This window comes from Pleurodeles waltl, chromosome 7 (genome assembly GCF_031143425.1).
Source record: "Pleurodeles waltl isolate 20211129_DDA chromosome 7, aPleWal1.hap1.20221129, whole genome shotgun sequence".
In the NCBI taxonomy this organism is placed as follows: Eukaryota; Metazoa; Chordata; class Amphibia; order Caudata; family Salamandridae; genus Pleurodeles; species Pleurodeles waltl.
Window position 1 is genome coordinate 218,942,268 of NC_090446.1, and position 25,431 is coordinate 218,967,698.

General features: G+C 47.2%; 1 protein-coding gene across 1 annotated transcript in view; it reads right to left on the reverse strand.

Annotated features, from left to right (window-relative positions):
• SPO11 (SPO11 initiator of meiotic double strand breaks) overlaps positions 1-25,431 on the reverse strand; it is an 883,213-nt gene that overhangs the window by 83,932 nt on the left and 773,850 nt on the right. The window contains exon 12 of the mRNA XM_069201619.1: positions 23,055-23,166. Within this exon, the coding sequence (XP_069057720.1) occupies positions 23,055-23,166 (112 nt within the window). The remainder of the gene's footprint in view (positions 1-23,054; positions 23,167-25,431) is intronic.

The following is a 25,431-nucleotide window of genomic DNA, read 5'->3' on the forward strand; positions in this document are numbered from 1 at the left end:
GAGTCCAGCCCTCCTCCTACTCCGGTCAGGCCCTCAGGATGCATGATTGCCAAGGCTTGCTCCTCCCATGCTGTGAGCTGCGGGGGAGGAGGTGGGGGTCCACCACCAGTCCTCTGTATAGCGAGTTGGTGTCTTGCTGCAATGAAACGTACCTTCCCCCGTAGATAGTTCTACCTCTTCATGATGTCATCCCTAGTTCTTGGGTGCTGTCCCACGGCATTGACCCTGTCCACGATTCGCTACCATAGCTCATCTTCCTAGCTATAGATCTCTGCTGCACCTGTGCTCCAAATATCTGTGGCTCTACCCTTCTGATTTCCTCCACCATGACCCTTAGCTCCTCCTCTGAGAATCTGGGGTGTCATTGTGGTGCCATGGGTGTTGTGTGAATTGTGTAGGTGAGGGTGTGTAGGGTGATGTGTCGGGGTGTGTGATGTGGGGTGTGTGGGTGGTGTATAGGTTTAGGTAGTGTGTGGCTCTGGTTTTGTCTGTGGTCGTGGTGTCTGTCTCGTGCCAATGGTTTGTATTCGTAAAGGGTTGTGGGTAATCTGTGTGTGTGTGTTTTATAGTGGTGTGGGTGTGGTGTGTGTATGGGTGTCAGGTGTGTGTGGTTTACTGCCTTTGAATGTCCGCCGTGTTGATTTGTGGGTCATAATGTGATGGGCGTTGTTCTGTTATCGTAACGGTGTGGGTTTGGACACACAGCCAGTTTATCACTGACCTTTAGTCTGGCGGGTTTGTGTCTGTGGCTGAATTCTGACGGACTGATGTGGGTGTGTCATAATATAGTGAACAGGTATCCGCCGCCGCAGTGGTATGTTGGCGGCAGTCAGCGTGGTGGTAAGTGGGATTTACCGCCAATGTCATAATGAGGGCCACAGTGATTGGTGTACACTACTCTTTTCAGTGCAGATCATTACGTGACCACATACTCCTTGTTTTTCCTCTCCTTGGATTTTTCTGCTTCTTTTTTGGTTCTTTTTCTTTGGAATTTCTCTGCCCTTTTGGGCCTCTTGCATCTTTATTGAATCTCACCCACAAGCAAGTCTCAATCTGGGGATGCACCAGCTGTTGCTACAAAAATTGCGTTTGAGTTGGAGAAACTGGAGGAGTATACAGTGGCTCAGCTTCAACAATTTTTGCAAAGAACTTTCCTGCCCAATCAAAAGCTCTGCAGGGAGGAGGAGCTGCAAAAGGCGCTGAGGGCCTAGTTGGCAGCTAAGGAGGATGGGTGACACACAGAGGAGGAGAATGTAAATGAGGAGGTGGAGAGCAAACATGGTGTTGTGTTGGGTAACTCTGATCTGCCTTGGGGGAAGGCCTCCAGGGCAAGCAGGAGTGTTTCTTTCAAAGGTCTGACCCCTTAGGAGTTGCAGGACAGACAAGAAGAGAGAATGCACCAATTTGAGTTTGAGAAACTTAAAGTAGGACTGGAAGAGAAAAGATTATCCATGGAAGAGAAAAATATGCTTTTGGCTCATGTGTTAAGTTTGAGAGAGCTGGACCAAATCAGCCAGTCCAGCAGAGATAGTGGCAGGAATACCACAGTGAAGCCGGACAGGGGGGTACACATCCCAAAAGATTTAGTGAAGGATTACAAAAGGTAGGATGACATATACCTGTGGTTTAAGGGGTACGAGTCAGCTCTCCACATGAACAAGGTCCCAGAGGTACACAGGGTGGAGGGTCTTTAGAAGCACTTTGAGGCAGAGGGGAGTGACACCCTGACATCCTTAAGGGATTCTCAGGGGCTCACTTATTCTATCATGAAGGATACCCTACTCACCAGGTATGGTCTCACCCCTGTGCAGTACAAAGGAAAGTTTAGCTCCTATAATAAAAAGAATCCCAAACTTGATAAGAATGTGTAGATTTGTTCTGCAGGTCACTGGGTAGTTGGGTGAAGGCCAGTAAGGTAGCAACTTATGGGGGGCTGTACAATTTGATTGCATGGGAGCAATTGTATGGTCTTTGTTTTCCAGAGCTGCACCCGCATCTAATTGACAGCAATCTGACTGACCCCAGGAAGGTTTCCCAGGAAGCAGACTGGTGGGAGAACACCAGGGTCCAAAAGAGGTATGGGGAGACTCTGCCAAGGGTGGGCAGGGTCCCCATCAGAAGAAGTCGGGGATAATGGTAAACAGGAGAGTTCTCTAAAAAGCCCAAACCTAGTTTCCAGGGTAAGGATTCCCAGCCCGCAGGTGAGAAGAAACCATGGATTTCTACTGGGAAACCTTCAGAGAAGGGTCCCTGCAAATGTTATGCATGTGATCAGGTGGGTCACATGAGGGGGGACACCAAATGTCCCAAGTGGTCACAAGCACCCACTGGTGCTCAGCAACAGGGTTTGGCCAGTGTAGCGCTTGAGGAAGAGTTGGCTCCAGGAGAAGGGTGGGAGCCAGCCGAGATGACCCTTGTCTCACTAGGGGACAGTGAGGTGGTCCAGAGGACTCTAGTGCCTGATAATACCAAGAAGTACAGGCAGTGGGTGACCATCAATGGACAGAGAGTGGAGGACCTGAGAGACACAAGAGCCAGTGTGACTAATGTGAGGTGTCACCTGGTGTCTGAAGAGCAAGTAGTTTCCATGAACGTCACCAAGTAGTTGCAGTAGACAACTCAGAGTGCCTGTGTAAGGTGGCACAGGTTCCCTTTGAGTAAATGGTAGGGTCTCAGGTTCCTTGAGTGTAGCTGTGAGTCCAACCATGCCTTTTGATTGTCTTCTAGGCAATGACCTGGAGGATTCCCTTGGAGTGAGGTGGAACGCCGGTCACACTTGGAGATGTTGGGTCTGCCTGGGTAGACGTGTGTGACCACCCAGTCTATGGCAGCCCGTCAGAGTGGCTCAGGTGTCTGCCAGAAAGAGGAAGGGCAAGGGGCATAGGAAATCTACCCCAGAACTTCCCACGGTCTTGGAGGAGGCTGAACCTGAGGGGGATGCCCAGGAGTCTAAAGGGGAACAAGTGGCTGAACTGGGGGAGGTGCCCGAGCTGACCCATAGACAGCAGGATGGGGGTCCCACCAGGGAAGAATTCTGTGAGGCACAGAAGACATGCCCTACTCTAGAGGTTCTGTGGTTACAGACTGCAGACCAGGCATCTGGCACAGTCTGGATCACAATGGATCTATTGGGAGGATCGCCTCCTGTATAGTGAGCCTAAGATTGCTGAGTCTGGGGCAGCACGTGTGCTGGTGGTACCCGAGTGCTTCAGAACCTCCCTTCTGGGTCTGGCTCATGATGTGCCTTTAGGAGGACATTCTGGGCAGGGCAAGACCTTTGAGAGGCTTGTCACCCACTTTTACTGGCCCCAAATGCGCAGACACATTGGCTATTTTTCTAAAATGGTGTTGTGTCACTTTGGTGGTGTTTTCACTGTACTACTGTGTGTATTGGTATAAATACTGTACACATTGCATTTGTGATAAGCCTGACTGCTTTTACCAAGCTACCAAGGAGGTGAGAAGGGTTTGTCATAGGAGTGCAACTTCCTTACCCTGACCAGAGTGAGGGTCCCTGCTTGGACAGAGTGCAAATTGACTGCCAAACAGAGACCCCATTTCTAACAGTAAGCTTGTGTGGAAAGGATGAGAATTAGGGAAGAGATAAGATAGGCGCCTCTGAATTTCTGGTCTTTTTAGGTTGTGTTCTGCAGTCAACATTGTCCTCTTGTCAATCTTAACTTGCCTTGATCAGAATAAAATAGCTCTGTCATTTATGACAACCCCTGGCACAAGTCTACTCTTGAATAACAATCAATAACTAAAATAAACGGTGTTATTAGTTGTGAAGTATGTGGGTCTTTCAAAAATAAGAATACTGAACCTTCCGTTTACTGGGAACCAAGTACTCAATTATAGCCCTTTACTCTTGCAAGGTAATGAGGCCGAGAAGTCCAAGACCTTCTCATGGGAGTTGGCGTGGGTTAGTACCCCAGTCTGCAGTCATGCAACAAACATCACCCAATAAATCATTGTTCAGTCGGTGCTTTTATTTATAAATATGAACAGTTCTTTATTATGCACACATTACTCAATACTACTCATAAATGAAGAAGTTACTTATCTTCATAAGGCTCTTTCTGGTTGAGATCTAACCACAGAATGCTCATCTTTTAATTTTCCCTTGGCTATCACACTGGATCTGGAAAACCTTCAACAGTACCCCTTTGTGCTGGCAAGTGGCACCAGCGTCTCCACATTGACACTGCTCCGAGCCGGACGTGACATGCACAGGCCCAAATAGGCACCACCATGATCACTTTCTGACTCTGCCACCATTGCAGAGACAGAACCAAACTCAGATAAATTGTGACCAGTGTGCAGCTCTCTAGGTTGGAATCTTACTAGGTGAAAGAGCTGAGTTCACAGAATGGGAGGATGGTATGAAAGGGTCCGTGAGGAATATGTAGTTACATACAGTCTCTACCAGAAAGAAGGTTACCAAAGTTAAGTAACTTGTTGTTGTGATAGAGACTCCTAAACATAGATTCACCACCTTTTGAATAGACACCAAAGCTTTACCTTCCTGGAGGTGAGTCTGTGAACTGACTCAAACTAAAAAGTCCTGAAGAACCGAGCAGGGAAGATGCCTTTCCCGCCAGACCTGACTGTTTAGACAATAGTGCCTCATGAACGTGTGGAGTGACACCCACTTAGCAGTCTGACAAATGTTCACCTTGCACGCCAACGCAGTGGTAGCAGCCTTGGCTCCGGTAGAATGAACAAGCAGATCTTAAGGGGGCTGCTTTTGGGCAAGTGCTTAGCACTTCTTAGTGCAGAGTGCAATCCAGTGAACAAGGGTCCTTTTCTTCACAGACTTGCCTCTCTTTTCTCCAGTGAATCTGAAAAAGAGTTGATGGTCCATTCTGCGGTCTTTGGTACAATCAATGTAAAAGACGAACACCGTTTTTGGATCCAGACTGCAATCTCACCTCCTTGCCGGAAGAGTGATGCTCTGATCAACAACCTTCGCTCAGAAGGAGACTCAAGTACACAGAACCAGATGGTCTGGGTAGCAAGTGTTTGACAGGGCTTGTAACTTGTGCACAAGACAGACTGTCTTGAGAGTAAGGCGCCAGAGAGAACAGCTGTGTAGAGGATCAAAGGGCGCATACGTGAGTAATTTAAATCTCATTAGGGCATACCAAATGGAGAAGGGAGAAACATATTGTAATCCCATATTATAATAAGGATGGATGATCCTCTATCAGCCACACATGGCCAACAGTGAGTGAGCGTGGTCCACAACTGACAGCTGGTCTGCAGGGCTCACAAGGCAAACAGTGAGTAAGCGCAGTCCACAACTGACGGCTGGTCTGCAGTTCGCACGAGGCAAACAGTGAGCGAGTGCAGTCCACAGGAGACAGGTGAGATCTCAAGAGTATTTATGCACTGGTGATCTCAGCACAATCACAAGTTTACAATAAAAGGTAGGGCAGTCTTCCAACTCCCAAATGTTCATGGGGAGTAGAGATCCTGAATCCCCAAAATAGCAGGCTGTTGAGTTGGGTGTTGAGGTCTCCGCAAGGTAATTACATTCAAAATTGGTTAATGAAGTACCAATCCTAGATGAGGTTATAGTTGCCCATCCCACCCTCATTGCCAAATGTGAAGTCCAAGAAAGAGCGTAGAGCAGTTTAGTAGAAGTACTTCCAAGTTTATTAAGTACAGCATCAGCAGAGATCTCGTCCACCTTCAAATCCCAGCAACTGACTCTGAATCACTACACGTTCCACCCTGGAAACCACCCAACATTTTAGGTCCTTAGATCACCCCTTTGATACAGGACACCACATCAGGCCCCATCTACTCCCTAAGAGAACAGGGCCACATCCCATATACGTTGACTCTCAAAACCCACTCGGTACACTGGAAGTGCTTCAGAGCAGTGTGAAGTGATTTAGGGCACGGTGGAGCCTTCACCTGACACACCCCAGCCTCAGACAACTCCAGAGTTTCCAAGTGATCAAGCTGGAGATCATCTAAGCTCTCTTAGCTCCCTCTATGAAGTTTGATAGGTCACGCTGGAGACACACATTGTTGCTTTCCTCTTTACTCAGCTCAGGAGCAGACCTTTGAAGCTGAATCAGTGCCTGGTCATCCAGGATTTTCAAGGGGGCACCAAGGCTTTCTTCCTCGACGGTGGGATACTTTCAGTATACCAGGTAGGAGTCTGCCAAGGCAGAACCCTGCACAGCCTGTATTACCAACAACCTAGTCACAATCCTGAAAAGATGTCCCTATCTCCAATTCAGTCTGATTCTCAAGTTCCCCCTGCTTTTAAAGCGAGAACCACCCAGCCAACAGGCTATGCCACTGCAGGCTCTCCTCATTATCAGGGATCTCTGCTCCTTGTCCTTAGGATCTGACTGCTTGGGGCCTCTTTCACTGGACACTTGGCTGAGCAACACCACTGCCTTCACCTAATCATCTGGCAACACAGTCTCAAGGATAACGTCCTTTAATGAACACAAGTAGTCACCTAGCCTACCTGCTGCCTCAAGGTCCACAACCAACCCATCTGAGCAATCAAAGTCCCTTCCTAACCTCCACAAGGCAAGTCAACAGCCCCCCCTAAGGAACGCACAACACTTACTAACCTCTCTCCTTACTACCTATGGGCTACAGCTACACTTCAGGGACCACTCCATCACTAAGCCTCCCATTGAGATGGGTCTTACTTGGTCAGCTCCACTCTCCAGTAGCTCACTTATGGAGAACTCTTGGCCTGCTACAATTTCTTGCACACCCCTTGTAGAAATAGTTAACCTCTAAGGTCACCACTGGACCTCTCAGGACTCCCACACCCCACTAAGCCAACCAATTCTGTGACATTGGCCTGCACCAATTGTGGGAAAATCTTGGCAAAACAATTGCACTCCCAGCTCAATTTGTCCACCACAGGTGTAATAGTTTTCTTAATTTTCTGGAAACTAGGGGATCCCACCACTGGTATCAAGGTCAGGAATTCAAGGATGATGAATGGGGGACAGCATGTAGGTACCATGGGAGGTCGCTTATTGGGCTGAAATCCATCTGGTTCAGCTGAGATTAATTCATCTGGCCTATTTTGCCCACACAGGGCTATGCACAATGAGTACAACAGACACTGGCCAGAGAGGTGACCAATGGGGCACTCTGCTACACACAATCTGGGAGTTTCTGAGACTGAAGTGGCTCTGGTCAAGCATACAGCACAGTATTTCCTTGGTAGTGGGAGACCCTCTGGTGCTCATCCTCCAGTCAATCTCCTTAATAATCTGAGGAGAAGTGGCCCTCGACAGAAACACACTCCCCCTTTAGAGCACAGCAAGATGTGACATAATACCTTACTTGGTAGAGTGGAGGCCCCGTCATTGTAGGAATGGAGGTCTAATATGGAGTGGTGCAGACAGGCTGAGGAACCTATCTACCAAGAAAGGGGATGCCCCCAACATTTGCAAAGATCTGGGGCCAATGAGAGGGCCATGAAGGGACATATCGCAGGAGACCAGACAACAGGACTCAGATGAGTGACTGGCTCTGTACTGCTGGTAGAAGATTGGGAGCGGAGTGACCCCTGACCGGTTTTGGCCAGGTGAACACTCCCCGCGCGCACAGCACCACCGAGCCGTGCCCGTGTCTCCCCCACCCCACCCTCGCTGCTCCAAGGGATCGAGGCCTTCTTGGACCCGATCCTCCCAGGTAAGCGCCTGTGTGCTTTTCTATTTTATTTTCCTTTTTCTCTCTTCCTTGTATTCTGTGCTTCTTTATTCTGTGCCTTGCTAATCTCTTTGCCTTTTGACTTTTTTCCCTGTTTTTCTTAACTCCTGGTATTTCATCTGTTGCGCCTTTCTATTTCCCCGTTTTTCCCACTCAGCTCTCCCCTCCTGCCGCTGTGTCCCTGCGGCCCGCCCCCCTCACATCCCCATTCGCCCACGCCTCCTGCCTCCCAGCTGCTCCTCCCTCACCCTCCCCTTCTTAATGGCGGTCGCTGCGCGACTGCGCAGCGGGTGCGCGCAGCGGGCGCGCCTCTGGTGCGCCGGAGGCGCTAGAGGCAAGCCCGTCGGCACCTGTCTGCGCCTTGACCGCGCCCAGCTCCAGAACCCCTGGACGCCACAACAGCCATACCACCAGATTTCACTACAGCGCCAGCACCCTCGTCGCACTCAACACCGGTCGAGGCACCACCTGCTTCCAGGCCGCCCCAAAACGAAGTCACGGACCCTTCTCCTGCCGCACCTGTAGCTTCACCTGCGACAGAGCCGCCAAACATCCCAGGACCGGATCCAACAACCTCCACTGCATACTTCTCAATTTCCGCTCTGCACGCAAGCATGCCATCGAGCTCTGGGACCTGCTCAACACCACCACCCCGACGTAACCTTCCTGACGAAACCTGGTGGAACGACTCCTCGGCGCCGGACATCGCCATAGCCATCCCGGATGACTACAAGATCTCCAGCAGGGATCGCGCCAACAGAATCGGAGGAGGCATAGCCGTCGTCCACAAGGCCACCCTCGAGGTCCACACCCACCTGGATGACACCCTCAAGTCCGCCGAACACCTGCACTTCCGAATCCACACCGACCCTAACACCACCCTCGAAGGAGCGCTCATCTACAGACCCCCCGGACCCAGAGCACCGTTCAGCAACGTTATCGCCAATCTCGCCAGCACCCACGCACTCGCCTCCACAGATTACATCCTCCTTGGTGACCTAAACTTCCACCTTGAGAACAACAACGACGCCAACTCCACCTCCCTGATCGACAACCTCACCAACCTCGGTCTCAGACAATTTGTCACCGCACCCACCCATGCCGCCGGCCACACCACCGAACTCCACTGGACCGACCACCACTGCATCCACTTCACCTTCAAGAAACATACCAAACACCACCACACCGAGCAACCACCCCGTCGACGCTGGAGCAAAATCACCGAACATCAGCTGACCAACCCCCTAGCCCAGAGACCTCCTGCCGACCCCACCGACCCTAACAACGCAGCCCACAACGTCAGGCAATGGATCAACGACTGCGCCAACCACCTCGCACCACTCAAAAAACCCTCCAACAACCAAACCAGCAAAAAAGCCACCTGGTTCACCAACGACCTCCAAGCGCAACTGCCGGAAACTCAAGAAGAAATGGCTCCATGAACGCACAGCCACACAGCACTCAAGGATGCCACACGCAAACATCACCAATTCCTCAGGCTGGCCAAGAGATCCTCCTTCAAAATCCGCCTGGAGAACAACGCACACAACAGCAAAGAGCTCTTCAACATTGTGAAGGAACTCTCCTACCCCAGCGCCATCACCAACGACATCCCACCCTCCCAAGAACTGTGCGACGTACTGGCCACCGCTTTCCACTGAAAGATCACCGACATCCACGACAGCTTCAACACCCCGACCACCCCTACAACGCCAATCTCCTCCTCCACGAACCCCACCCGCACCAACCGCCTGACCTCATGGACCACCGTCAACGACGACGAGACACGCAAGACCATAAACTCCATCCACTCAGGATCACCATCAGACCCGTGCCCACACCACATATACAACAAAGCTGATAGAGCCTTCGCACCCCAACTAAGGAATGTCATCAACATCTCCTTCGAAACAGCGAGATTCCCGGAAAGCTGGAAGCACGCCAAAATCAACACAATTTTTAAAAAACCAAAGGCGGCCCCCAAGGACCTCAAGAATTTCCAGCCCATCTCACTGCTCCCTTTCCTGGCGAAGGTCATCGAGAAAATCGTTAGCACACAACTGATCCGCCACATCAAAGACAACAATATCCTCGACCCCTCCCAGTCTGGATTCAGATGGAACCACAGCACCGAGACCGCCCTTCTCACCGCCACAGACGACATCAGAAGCTAACTCGACAATGGCGAAACATCAGCCCTCATCCTCCTAGACCTGTCAGTCGCCTACGACACGGTCTGCCACCACACTCTGAAAATTCGCCTCCACGAAGCTGGAATCCAAGGGAAAGCCCTCAACTGGACCACATCCTTCCTCTCCGGCAGAACCCAGAGACTCCGCCTCCCTCCCTTACAATCCGAAGCCACCAACATCATCTGCGGCGTACCCCAGGGTTCATCCCTCAGCCCGACGCTGTTCAATATCTACATGGCCCCACTCGCACAAGTGGCCCGCCAACACAACCTCAACATCATCTCCTACGCCGACGACACCCAACTCATCCTCTACCTCACCAAGGACCCACACACCGCCAAAACCAACCTTCACGAGGGTATGAAAGCCATCGCCGACTGGATGAGAGGAAGCCGTCTGAAACTGAACTCGGACAAGACGGAGATCCTCATCCTAGGGCCCACCCCCTCCGCCTGGGATGACTTGGGATGACTTGTGGTGGCCAACCTCACTGGGTGCCCCACCGGCACCAACCAACCACGCACGTAACCTTGGCTTCATCCTTGACTCTTCCCTCTCCATGTCAAAACAGGTCAACTCCATCTCATCCTCCTGCTACAACACCCTCCGCATGCTTCGCAGGATCTACAAGTAGATCCTGACCGAAACAAGAAAAACAGTGACACAGGCACTCGTCAGCAGCAGGCTTGACTACGGCAACGTACTCTACGCAGGCATCCCGTCCAAGCACCTGCAACGCCTCCAACGCATCCAAAACGCCTCTGCCCAACTAATCCTCAACGTATTCCGCCGCAACCACATCACCCCCCACCTGAGAAACCTCCACCGGCTCCCCGTCAACCGGAGGATCACCTCCATCTCCTCACCCACGCACACAAACCACTCCACAACACCAGGCCAGCCTACCTGAACAGCAGACTCAACTTCTACACCCGACCCGACAACTCCGCTCCTCCAACCTCGCCCTCGCCACTGTCCCCCGCATCCAACAAATTTCCTCTGGCGGCAGATCCTTCTCCTACCTCGCCGCCAAGACCTGGAACACCCTCCCGACCAACCTCAGAAAGACCCAAGACCTGCTCATCTTCAGAAGACACCTCAAGACCTGGCTCTTTGAGCAGCAGCCCCCCCCCCACCCCCAGCACTTATTGACCTTTGCGGGTATGTAGTGCGCTCTACAAGTATTATGATTGATTGATTGATAGAGTACTCATGAGCGAGGTGCCACAGGGATTTGCTATGAAGAATTGACTTTCTCCTGTTATGAGATCAGTGTATGCCATGTCCACAACTCTTTTTAAATGCTCACCCGCCGCAGCATGAGGGTTTGGTATGACTGTTGCTTTCATCACATTATTGTTGGTTAAGATAATGCTTAATTAATAGATATGAAAGAAAAACAATTTAAGAAATCTGGGTCGAAGTGTCCCACAGTGGATACTGAGCCCCAAATGCTGTAATTATCACACCCTCACAGGTTTCCACTTTTCGATTTTGGCTAGCCAGACCTGCTGAGAAAAACCTGTAAAAAAGGCAAAACATTCTGAATTTGGTGTTTTAAATATTGATTCTGCTTGTAATGCCTCATCCTGAAGTTAAAACTCAGGATAGGATGTATTTCCCACACGTGGTAAATACCTCACAATGAAGTAACAGTATTTAACAAATGCAGTAAATACCCCACTCTATTCCACCCAACTAGTAATCGCAACCTCAGTAGACAGCAACGCAACAAGCATTTCTTTAAAATTTGCTGTCCAGCCAGTGTTTTTTCTTTTAAAAAGAAAATGCACTTTATAATTAGGGCTCCCGGTTCTATGGTATCTATTTTTTTTAACATTTCTGTCTCTATTTATCCATATTTATTTTTTGGCCATTCCATTGGTATACATCCATATTTATTTTGTGTTTTGAGAATAAATGGAGTCATAAAATGGCATGTTTCCACATTTATTTAATTGATGAACATGCGCTCAAACATCAATGCCTGTCTTGTTTTAGCAAGTAAAACAGCCAAATATAACAAAACACAAGACCCACAGGTAAATCAATCAATCAGGATTCTTACAGAGTGCTGCTAATCACCGGTTCGGATCTCAAGGCGCTGGGGGTACTGCAGCTCAGTTGAAGTGCTGGATGGCCAGTTCAGTTGAAGAGCCAGGTCTTGAGGTCCTTTCTGAATGGAGGCAGAGAGGGAGATTGCCTGAGATGAAGAGGAAGAGAGTTCCAAGTCTTAGTGGCAAGGTAGGAGAGGGATTATCCTCCAGCTGTGGTTTTTCAGATCCGTGTGATGGTGGCCAGGGCCAGGTGAGTGGAGTGGGGTTGTCTGGTGGGCCTTTGGAAGGCGAGGAGGTGGTTAACATATGCAGGTCCGATGTGGTCTTGTAGGCGTGTGTGACAAGCTTGAAGGTGATTCTTTAGTTGTACGGGAGCCAGTGAAACAGTGGCATTCTGGATTCTTTGCAGCTTCTTTTGGTGCTTCTGGGAGGTTCCAGCTTAGAGTGCATTGCCGTAGTCGAGCTTGCTGCTGACGAGCGCCTGGGTGACTGTTCTTCTGGATGCGGCGAGGATCCACTTGAAGATCTTTCGGAGCAGGAGGAGCATGTGGAAACAGGAGGACGAGGCGGTCTTGACCTGGTGGTTTAAAGAGAGCGAGGAGTCGAGGATGATGCAGAGGTTGCGTGCGTGGTCGCTCGTGGGGGGGGCTCCGAGCACTGCAGGCCACCAGGAGTCACCCCAGGTGGAGAGACTGGTGCCCAAAATGAGAACTTCTGTCTTGTCAGAGTTGAGCTTAAGGCTGCTGTATTTTATCCAGCCGGCAACTGACTTCATCCCGTTGTGGAAGTAGTTCTTTGCGACTGTAGGATCATCGGTGAGGGAGAGGATCAGCTAAATGTTGTCAGCGAAGGAGACTATGTTGAGTCAGTGGTTTCTGACGATGTCTAGTGGGGCCATGTAGATGTTGAAGAGAGTGGGGCTCGGGGAGGAGTCCTAGGGGGACACCCAAGCTTATCTCTGTAGGTTCAGATGTGAATGGTGGGAACCTGACTCCCTGGGTTCGGCCAGTGAGGAAGGAAAGGATCCATTCGAGGGCTTTGCCGTGAATGCTGGCGTCGTGGAGTCTTGCGCAGAGGGTTTGGTGGGGGGCAGTGTTGAAGGCGGCCGAGCGGTCCAGGAGGATGAGGGCTGTGGTTTCACCTTGGTAAAGGAGATTGCAGATGTCGACTGTTGGGGCGAGGAGAGTTGCTTCTGAAGCCGGATTGGGAGGGATCCAGGACGTGGCTGGTCTCAATGAATTAGGTGAGTTGGATGTTGATGGCTTTCTTGATGACTTTGGCCGGGAAGGGGAGCAGAGAAATGGGTCCGTAGTTCTTGAGGTCCTTCAGGTCTGCGGAGGGTTTGATCAGCGGGGCTTGATCTCTGTGTGTTTCCAGTCTTCAGGGAAGGTGGTGGTCTTGATGGAGCAGTTGATGGTGCAGTAGAACTAGGGAATTATGGTGTCACTGGCTCAGTTGAAGATGGGATGGGGGTTCGAGGGGATTTCGGAGTGGATGGTCTTCATGGTCTGTAGGGTGTCGTCAGTGGTGAGGGTGGTCCAGTGAGTCAGGGTCGGCTGGGATCCGGAACCTTTGAGTGCAGTAGTTGCCGGTGGAGGTGGTGGGTCCAGTGTTGGGAAGCTGTCATAGATGTCGGAGATTTTGCGATAGAAGAAGGTGGCAAGGTTGTCACGAAGGGCTTCGGATGGGGGGATGTCTGTAGTGTCAGTGGTGAGTTTGTTGAATCCTTTGATCACAGTGAAGAGTTCCTTTCTGTTGTGTGCATTGGCATTGATTTGTTCTCATATCAGGGTTTTCTTCGTGGCTCTGATGAGACGATGGTGTACTGTGACTGCAGTTTTGAAGGCTGCACGGATTCACTGCTGTGGGGTAGGGCTGGGGGTGTCTGTAGACGAGGGCCACGTAGGGTGATGTTCGGGTTGGTCTGGATCTGGAAGTGGAGGTGTTCCATGTCGGGTGTGTGGTTGTCAGTGCTGTTAGTGAGGGTGTTCTTGTGTACAATGGCGATGCCCCCTGGTCGGTTGGCACAGTCCTTGTGGACGATATTGTAGCCGTCGGGGATGGCTGTGGTGAGGTCCGGTGCAGAGTTGGGGTTTAGCCAGGCTTCCGTGAGGGATGTGACGTTGGGGTGGTGGAGTCAAGCAGCTCCCAGATGTCCACAGAGTGTTTCTTGAGGGAGCGTGTATTAAGCAAGATGCAACTGAGGTGGTCTTGCCTGGTTCTTGGGTGCCATGTGGTTGGTGAGGCTGATGTGCGGTGGCAGGAGAAGGCGCAGTTGCGGCAGACGAAAGGTCTTTGGGTGTTGCTCGGTGATGCAAGGTGGCAGGCAGTGTTTCGTTTGGTGTTGTGGGAGTGGAGGAAGATGGCGTTGTAGTGTTGAGGTGTGCGGGGACCAGGGTCCCTGGCGCTGGGCAAGGTCCAGGCACGGATAGGCACAGATGGGCTTGCCTTTTGCGTGCCTTTGGCATGTCCCCTGTGCACAGCCACCATTAAGTAGTGATGGTGGAGGTGGGAGGTGCTGGTCAGCGGGTCAACTGGGATACGGGAGTCAGCAAGCAGCGCTGGGAGGGGGGCGGGCTGCAGGGGCAGGCAAGGGCGAGAAGCGCAATGGGGAGAGAGTGGCGAAAAAGAGCACAGTAGAGAAATACAAATAAGAGAAATACAAGGGAAATAGCACAGCAAGGTAAATACAGTAAAAAGATAAATACAGGAAAAATAACAGAAAGGCAGGAGAACGGAGACAGAGTCAGACAAAACTCACCACTGGACCACCAGGGATGAGGTGCAAGCAGGAGCCTACGGGTGGAGGAGGATCTCGAACTCTACAACAGGAGCGCAGGGGTGTACACATTTACCAGGTGGAGCTGCGCAGCGGGGGGCAGCACACGCTGACAAGGTCAGTGAGGTAAATATTAACATGATATACAAATATATATCACGACATGCCTGAATTTAAGGAAATTTCACCTTGTTTTGTTTTAGCTCCCCATGCTGTCTATCTGCTCAACTGTTTAGAATTCATGAAGGACAATATTGAGAGTCACTCAAAAGGAGCAACATTTTCTGTATTTACCCACTTTTGAAAATTAACACAGACAAAATATTGTTTTCTGCTTGTTTTTATCTGTAAAAATTTGTAAAAACGGAAAACTGGGAACCTTATTTATAATGCACACCCATAAATACTACAAACAAATTAATCCAAATTTAGAACAGCAGGTGAAGATACCTATGCTGACACCCACTAAAGTGCCTCAGAATCGAAAGGGGGATTCGTAAACCAAGGCACTACAGATCAGGCAGCCCCTTAGAAGTTCCCTGGACCCCTTGTGCTACTGGCACCTTTACCAGTCTGCACCCCAGCAAGCCCTGAACCCTAAAATCACATCCAGAAAATCCTCCCTCTGACACAGGTATTCCACACCTGTAAGGAAAGCAGGGTGGTGGTCTGTGCCACCTGATTTTACCTGGACACTCCACTCATCAATCTGTGCGACATGCTGGTCATCCATTAACACCCCTCTGCAGCAAGATATTGCAGAATGCGACACATGAAACTGCTTCTCCTCTGAATTGATTCTGTATGGGTTCCATAAGGTCGAACATCTCATTATGGTAAAGCTGCCGAGAACTTCCTGCTTGTTATTGCAAATTGTGCGCAGGGGGAAGATGCTAGCTGTCACATTTTCTCCAGTCTCATGTTTAAGAGTGGGGGGTAAAAGATGCCTTGAATAGCAGCCAGCTAGTCTCTCCTTTTTTGGAATTCTGAACCTTGACCCAGGTCAACTATCACCTGTCCTTTGACTTGTTCTTCCCAATGGTGCAGGGCACTGGAGGAGGGATTTAGGGGCGCTGACAACGTTCCCATCTGCCTTGTCGCTATTGTGAACAGGGTGTAGAGACATCCATATGTCTTCTTAGGCCACATATTGACTTGGGCATCAGATAATGTGACAGCTGGCTCCCTTCTCAGCCCTTTGTTCATTAACCCGAAGAGAGTGCCAAGGCAGCTGTGCACCAGCCCCAGACGTGTTCTTTGGGAGGAAGAAGGTAGTCTGGATCATCGGACAGCTGTCACCTGTCCCAGACCTACATGGCTACAAAAAAAGTACTAATCAAGGAGGACTGGGGCAGTGAAAATTCGCCCCAGATCACTGTTCAGTGCTGACTGTTCGCCTTCATGCTACATTTTTTTAGAGCTGTCTACTGACCCATTTCCTTGTTTGTCATTGCAAGTAGAACATCCAGGTACCTGTCACCTGTCTTGGGACTGACTGGGCCATGAAATGTAGCAGACTAAGGAGAAGAGGGGCAAGTGGCACCTATGACAGCTACCTTCTGACTTACCAAACAGGTTGCAGGATCCGCTGGCGTGATTGTGGACACCCGAGTACTGCAGCTCTCCCTTTTCTTTTGTTGGGCCACTTGAAAAGTGTGCTCCAGTGGCCCAGACAGTGTAATCTGCACAGATAGAAAGGTGGAAATGGACAACAGGGAGATGCAGAGAGACTAAAGGGGTTTGGGGGTCCAATTATTTTTTTTATATATTTTGTCACCCATGATATAATGCTTTATTTCTCTACCTGCGTTAATCCAGTCACTAATGTTCAAAGAGCCTGAGAGGTAGCAACGGAAGCCAGCAGTATAAATCAGAAAAATAAACTTTGAAAGAAAGGAATGCACAAGGGGGGCACTAAACAGCACTCTTTTTGGTTGGTAGCCTTTAGTATGTCCCTGGGTGTCCATTTTAACAGGCTATGTCAATGAGTATCTGTATTTCACATTATGTTCCTGAGTGTCTGAAGATGTACCTTTCTGTCTAAAGGTGTACCAAAGAGTCACAAGAAGTGTTCATGGGTTCTGATCTTGTTCAGATCAGATGCATGGATGCCTGATTGTCTGTCAAGGTCTAATAGCACTTATAGGATGTCTATTGATGTGCAGAGATGATTAATATTATGTATTAGTGCCTAAATGTCTGTGTGGGTGTTTGATGGTGTGATAAGGGCCTGACTATGGATATGGTGCACTTGGGTGTTTAGTCCCGTACACTTGTGTGCATTGGCAAGTATAGGTCATCTGATATTGTGCATAGATGTAGGATTATGTTTGTTGTTGTGTGAGAAATATGAGTGGTCAGTGACTTCTGATATTATTGGAGTATGATGGTATCCATGGATGGCTGTTGGCGCTGCTGGATGTTTGGTAGTGAGGTGGTATTTGATAGTTTGTTGTTATCTAATGGTGTGTATGGGTTTCTATACGCTCGGGTGTCTGCATGCAAACATGTCTGACAGTGAGCATGGCATCAGATGTTATGTGTGGACATCTGAAAGTGTACACACATCTGATAATGCACGTGCATGTGTGTGTGTCTAATCAGTGTGCAAGGGCATCTGGTTAGTGTGTAGTAACGTCTGACAGTGGTTGCGTGAAGGTGGGAGTGCAGGCATCTGATAGTAGAAGGTTTTTGCGTATTATGGAGTGTGTGTGTCTCGTCATATGATGGTATAATGCTGCTGGTGTGAGGTGGTATACCCATGTGTCTGTGTGCACAGGTGTCTGATGGTGTATGTGCAAGTGTTAAAGTGTGCATGAGTGTTTGGTTATGTGTGTTGGTCTGTCTCAGTGAATAATGGTATGCATCATGTTGGATTGCAAATGCAATTATACATCATTTACTACCAAGGACAAGGTGTTCAGGTGTTTATGGTGGGTAGCACACTACTCTGGAACTCCAGGTCAGTTGATAATCCAGCACTTATTAGCTATTGATGGTTATTGTTGCTTTTAGGGATTTCTCTCCTGCCCTCAAAAAACTGTTCCATGCATTCCCCCATTTACATCCTGGTAATAGGAGGTAGGTATGATCATTAGTGTGAGTTAATGCAAAAGGAAGGTGTGACAAGTAGATAGGCTACAGAGGGTTAGACCTTGTTTAATTTCAAGAAATGGTTACATAGAAAGAGAGGTATAACCAGTTTCAGAAATATAGTAGTGATTAAGACTGCCAAGGCATGCACCAGAGTGGGTGCACTCATGGACAGTATGGCATGTAGAGGTTGGATGGTAAGGAGAGGGTCACTCAATAGAAAGGAAGGACTGAGAGCTTCAGTAGTTTTAATTCAGGTTCAGTTGTCATGGAAGTTTTTCAGCATATAGTAGGAGTAGGCTTTTTTTTAGCTTACATGCGTTCTAAGGTTGTAGCAATGTAACTAAGAAGGGTTGATAGTGTTACCTGTAGGTAAGTGCTATAAGTTATTGTATCTTCGGTTGTTCTGTTTGGCAGGCAATTGTGTTTAACAGTTTATTCTTTGATAGATTCATTAATAGCAAAGATAGATTTCATTCTTTACCACTTCATATTTGGCTTGTTCTAATGTGAGGTACTGCATTATGTGGTATTTCCAGTTACCTAGTCCTTTAGGTTTGTCAGGTAACCTTTTGTGGTTTTGATAATCTCTGTGATTTGCATCAATCATTCTGCTATGTATTTGTTTGAAACAGACTCATTGGTGGTAGATTTTTAGGGGACCTGGTTCTCTCTGTAAGGGGTTTGTATTTTCTCAAATTGCTCCAATCTTTTATGTAGTCAATTAATTCCTTAATATGATATAGCTGTCATGTTTCATATTTCCTAATTCTGCCTTGCTCAAATTCATTTTGTACTTTTTATGCAAGCTTCTTGTGTAAATCTATACTAAATTATTCTGTTAAATCCTCAACCTTATCATGAGCCTCATTACACAGCTCACTGCTTAATATCTCAATTCATCTGAATTTTATGTCAGCAACCTTTTAGTGTCAATTATACCTTAACTATTTCTCCAAATTCATTTTCAAATTAGCAATTTTAATTTCTCTCTTCTCTAGTGGTTGTGTAGTAGCTACAGTTTCAATGTCAGAGACAACTGAACAGTTCCAAACCTACTAACACCAGATAAAACTTGCAATGCACTCTTAGGGCAAAGCACTTGCAGTACTAAGCGCTGTTTGTTGGGTACTAATGCCTGGTTTGCCCACAGCCTTAGTAGCTACTGGTGGTCTTTTTGTCTGAGCACCAGCTATATATAAGGAGGAGGTCTAAAACTCAGAAGATCATTTCGAAACATATCCTATTCACCTGAATCAATTTCTTCACCTCGTTTTTGATTTTCACTTTTATATTTGACAATTTCACTTTTGTCTGATTCATTATCTATTGCAGGAAACACTTTAGCACCTTGCATTGCGTCCTTTCTCCAAGCCGTTTTATGAATGCCCTACGTGAATTCTAACCCCTGACTCAAGGAATATCTAAACTGTTTTTTATTTTCTTTCCCTTCTTTTTCATGGCCACTCAATCCCATACTTTTAATACTTCAAATTGAGTACGTTTGGTTGCGGTTTTCACTCACCCACTTCATGTCTTAAGAAATCAAGCTTTCTAGTATTCAAACTACCCCTTAAAAGGCATTGCATGTCCTTATCGCCAGAAGTGAACTCCTGCCAACCTTTAACCACACACACGTATAGAGCCCAACATTTGTCATCATTTCAAATGCAGGAGAACCTTCGGGAGAAATCTTTTCACCCTCCATAACAGGAACGCCAAGAGCTTTAGGCTTTTTTCAATACAGCACGCATTTTTCTCTCTCAAAATAAATCCCCAAAACTCACAAAATAAACAAACGTACAAACAACGAATCTACGGCAAAGGTTAACCAAATACAGCACGACTCGCATCGACAACCAACCAATGGCAGTGCAACTCCTAATGACTTCTTACCAATTTCAGTGTCAAACAGCCAGTTGCGGTGTGACTCTCCCGTGAACAGAAAATCTTTCGCCACCACAGATACACAAATGAACAAACAAAGCCTTGCCTGTTCAAACTGAATAGAAGAAAGAAACTATAAATTGGTGAATAACAATTCTGCAACCAATAGACACAGAACCAGTACCTCCGTGGCACCAGTCAATCACAATATTCACACCAAGGGATATTCCAGACCTGCGGTAGGCCACCCCTGATTAGCATGTTTACTCCAGTGCACCAAAGAATAACCAAACAGTAATTCGAGTTAAACACATTCAATCAACGGTGGAAATTCTTATTAATACAGAAATATAGAAAAAAAACCTCGGTGTGTATGTGGTGCCTCATAAAACACACTATCCTGCTGACAAGTTAAACAATATATTTGAATTCTCGAACTATGACGAACCTAATCACCTTAATCCACAAAAAGTATAACATTCAACAGCTTCTTCGTTGTGTATGCAATTCAATTCTTCAAAACAGCAAAACAAATACAATGAGGAATATCAATTTCTAGCTCACAGCTACGACACAAACATAACAATAACATTTATTAAAGCAGCTAGTGAGCCACACATTAATAATGCATAACCAAGAACCTCACATGCAGTATAAGTCATAATGCTACACAAACACACATTCTCAAACTATAAATCCCATAATGCATCCCATAATGCATCAGTAACGTACCAAACCCACTCTCAATTACTCAGCATTCACTCCACCCTAATGATACTATTAATCTCTTCACTCAGGAACAGATTTGGAACACCGCAAATTAATAAACCAATTTACGGGCTCCTGGGGAATATGGACAAAATCTAGTACAGAACAATTAGCTCAGAAGAGATTGCTTATCGTATCTATTATCACTTACACCAAGATAGTTGGCATGTTGTTGCTTAGATATTCTGTATGACAGTGGTGCATATGTATTTTGCAGAGGTCTGGGATGGTGTTAACCTCAAACTGTTCCAGACACAAGATTCAAAAGAGCATTTCAAAATAAAGTCAGTAAAAAAGGACTGACTCAAAGGGGAGTTTAAGAGCAGAAAAGTAGGAAAAATCATGAAGACTTATTCAGACTTAAAGTCTAATAAAGAAAATTGAAAAACGCAAATGCAGCAGAAATCTCATTTCAGTGTAAGTGCATAGAAATCAATTGCCATGAAGGCTCAGAAATAATGCAATAATGAGCAAAAATCAGGCATATAGACCAAGTCGCAAATATACAGCAAATCAATAAAAAAAATCAGGCCACATTCCTAGTGAAGACCCAAAATATCACACTCATCCCCAGATTCAAGGGTTTATATGAACATTTTCAGGATAGGAAATATTGAAACTGGAAAGGCAGCGTGATATGAGCATTATAAGCAAAAATCACAAATACTATTTTAGATAATGGCACATAAGCCTGCCATCTAAAACCTAACCCACTATGTGAATATTAATTTGCTCCTTCTGACCTAATATCATCCTGAGCTGTTAGAACAAACTAGTTACATAAACATCAGAAAACAATCATGAATTAATGAATGCAATACAGTGTGCCAGCAGAAAGATTCTTAAAAGTAACAATAAGCATTGGCAATGCCAATATGTTTGGATTTGAATGAATGCTGTATGGTAATGTAAAGCATTACAAGTAATTAGAATGGGAACAAATCTGTATTTGTCCGGAAGCAAATAACTGTAGAATAAAATTGGTGGAGGCTAATAGGTATATTGGCAGTTTGACTGTCAAGCCAGACCTAAAAAACAATGTAGGTTGATGACTGCCCTCCCATCTGTGCTTCTGTCAGAGAATTAATAAAGACACTTTAAAAGCACTACTGTGTAATATTTGTGCCCCCTAAAAGTTCAAGATCAGGAGGCTGGATAAATGAACAGAATGATCATAGCTGTGTGGAGAGCAAGCACTTTTTTGGAGGAAGCACCCAAATGAAAGCATGTACTCCTCATTCCCAAGATGTGGACTGAGCCAAAGGCCCTCTCCTGGTGATTTTCATAATTGTCTGGCAACAGCTGCACTGTCAAGCCATACCATAAAAAGGCTTCCTCTAGGAGGTTCTCCAAGAATAATACATTATACAAAATAACAGTACGCATCTTGCTGCATGTGGTATACATCTACAAAGTATAGACACAGAATAAATATCCTGATTTGGCAAGCAGCCGTTTTAAGCAAAGATGGAGAGGAAACTTAATTGAGGCCTTGATAGACTAAGCCAGAAAACACACTAAAACAGCTCTATGTCAGTAAAAGTGTGTGACTTCAATGTATAAAATGAAAGGGTTTTATTGCACAAATACAGTGCAATATGGAAAACGTCCACACATATCTGACTAGCATTGCCACACTGGTTCATATGGAATGCTCCTTCTGGGTTCAGCGCAGGCCATTCTGACATAGGGAGCCACATGATGTAATGGCAGCAGAGAACGTTTTGACAAAAGCTCCCAGATGATATTAACAGACTCCTTCCACACAGGTGAGATGAGAAAGAGGAATTAGATTAATCCATCTTTCCAAAAGAAGGAAAAGAGGGCTGTAACAATGACTCAAACAATCAGAGACACAGTTACCTAAGAACAAGTCATGCATCATAACACACATGTCCTGTGTCAATATGTCATGCAAACGTAGCAAATAAGATTTATCAGGCAGCATTAGCAGTCCAAAACCACCTGTCTCTGCACTATAAAACAGAATAACACAGCCTCCAGTTCAAGGCATCCTATAAGTCCACGAAAGGGAATGTGGCTTCACAATCTGAATCACTACAGCAGGACCCAGACAATTGATCTTTACTATTTGAAATAAGTGTGTTGATTCCGAGTGCAATATTTCATTCAGTATTCAACTTACGAATTAATACCACAATTGCATAGGCCTACGAAAATTATAAATTCTTTTATATACTTAGGGAAGAGTGCTTCAGAGGTACCATGTACAAATACTTGTAGTTTCTATCCTGATTAGTTTAGAACTCAGCGGGACTGCAGCGAAAGACTTTGTTCTGAGCCCTTTAAAGCATTCATTACAAAATGGGGCAGAAAAGGATATGGTATTTCAAAGTTCAGTCATAGTTCCGCCTCATAAATGCAACAATCCAAGAGACCACTATAAGCTAATTGGTGTTAAAGTCTTTCTATTTAGCCAACTAGATGTTAAAGATATCATTTTAAGAGTAATGAAAATCATCTTAAACCATTCTGAGACAAGAGATCAACAACTTAAAAGGCTTGATTAGAAGCAAAATGAAACAAAATTGTATGATAAAATACTAATATACATACTTCTTTCTTCCATAGAGGTTGACAGGAAATATAAGGCCTCTTCTGCAGGCTGGCAAGCTTTTTCTCATCCAGCGGACTCAAGGGAATTAAAGCATCCTTCGGTATATTCAGCCTAAACAGCAGATACATATTCCAAACATTAATGCGGAAAAACGAAGTAAGCAACAATGATTGCACTGTTCACCCAGTTTTTTTAATGAATCTCTATAACTTTATTGTTATGAACTATTATGAGGGACACACATGGTAAGTCTACTAGGCAGCTTAAAAATGTGACATGAATATATCTATTTATGCCCTGATCATAATCAGATTTTATTACAAGATCAAAGACTCATTCTATGCTTTCTTAACCTACTAGTTTTATTATAACATCCTACTTACTACTTTTCTTACAGCAGCAACAATATCACAAACAACTACAGCCCATTTTTATACTTTTTGACGCAAACCTGCATTAGGGTATTGTGCCGGCTAGCGCCATTCCAGGACACAAGCCGGGTGCCATATTTAAGGAATGGCGCAAGCCGGTGCTAAGGCCCGGTTAGTGTCAAAATACATGACACTAACCGGCTAGGGTAGATGTGGGGAAGACTGGGGGTTGTGCAGGAAAGAATGGCGCTAGTCAGGTTAGAGTCAATAAAATGACTCTAACGTGACTAGCGTAATTGTTTTGACGCACAACCCCCCATGGACATGACTCCTGTCTTAGGGGGTGATTCTAACCCTGACGGGCGGCGGAGGCCGCCCGCCAGAGTTCCCCCCTCCAGAACACCGCTCCGCGGTCATAAGACCGCTGCGGTGATTCTGGCTTTTGCACTGGGCTGGCGGGCGGCCGCCAAAAGGCCGCCCGCCAGCCCAGTGCAAAAGAGCCTTCCCACGAGGACGCCGGCTCAGAATTGAGCCGGCGGAGTGGGAAGGTGCGACGGGTGCAGTGGCACCCGTCGCGTATTTCAGTGTCTGCAATGCAGACACTGAAATACAATGTGGGGCCCTCTTATTGGGGCCCCTGCAGTGCCCATGCCATTGCATGGGCACTGCAGGGGCCCCCAGGGGCCCCACGACAACCCATACCGCCATCCTGTTCCTGGCGGGAGAACCGCCAGGAACAGGATGGCGGTATGGGCTGTCAGAATCCCCCATGGCGGCGCAGCAAGCTGCGCCGCCATGGGGGATTCCCAGGGCAGCGGAAAACCGGCGGGAGACCGCCGGTTTTCCACTTCTGACCGCGGCAAAACCGCCGCGGTCAGAATGCCCTGCGGGGCACCGCCAGCCTGTTGGCGGTGCTCCCGCCGACCCTGGCCCCGGCGGTAAGGAACCGCCAGGGTCAGAATCAGGCCCTTAGTAAAGACAGGAGTCATGCCCCCAGCCCAAGACTTATGTCCCCTGGGCATGGCCATTGGGCACAGTGCCATGTAGGGGGGCCCAAGTTAGCCCCCCCATGGTACTTTGAAAATAAAATTAGAAATACCTACCTGGACTTACCTGGGATGCGTTCCTCCATCCTTAGGTGTACTCCAGGTGTGGGTGTGGATGGGTGGGGTGTCCCTGGGGGCAGGGAAGGCACCTGTGGGCTGTTTCCATGGTCTGTGACCATGGAAAAAGGCCCACAGGTCCCCTACCGCCTGCCCTGACCCAGGCATTAAATAATGGTGCTAAGGAGGCTAAGCGCCATTATTTAAGGCCCTCCTCCCATGCGTGATTTTTGCACGGGAGGATAAATAAGGCGCTAGGGCCTTTGAGTCATTTTTTGCCCGGCAACGCCTACCTTGAATCTCATTGATGCAAGGGAGTTTTCCGCAGGCAAAAAATGACTTTAACTCCAATATTTTGGTGCTAGACATGTCTAGTGCCAAAATATAAATATGGAGTTAAGTTTGCATCGGATTTGCATCAACAAAATAGCGCAAATCCGGCACAAACAGAGTATAAATATGCCTGTACATGTTCAGCAAGCACTGGGTCACAAGTTATAGGTTGAGGGGAAGTGAAGCCACCAATCAGTCAAGAGCTTAGTCTGCATAAAGCAGCCACCAAGAAGTAACAGACGAATTTCTTGCTGCTCACCATTAGGTATATGCCATATCACTCCTGTCTGTATTTTACTGTTACTGATTTTTTTTAATGCGTTTGTTATGCATATTGATAAAGTATTAGGCTTAATTGGGCTGCATTTCCCACAGTTTGTTTCTCATGGATTTTGTTGCTACATATTTAGATGGATTTTGAGGCCTTTCCCCACAGTGCTCGCACTACTGGCACACTATATTCAATGCACTCCCACATTGTTTTAAGGCATGACATTATCACAACAATGACCACCATTCATTGCTATTGTAGAATATATTCAGCACTGTATTATTTTACTAATTATAGG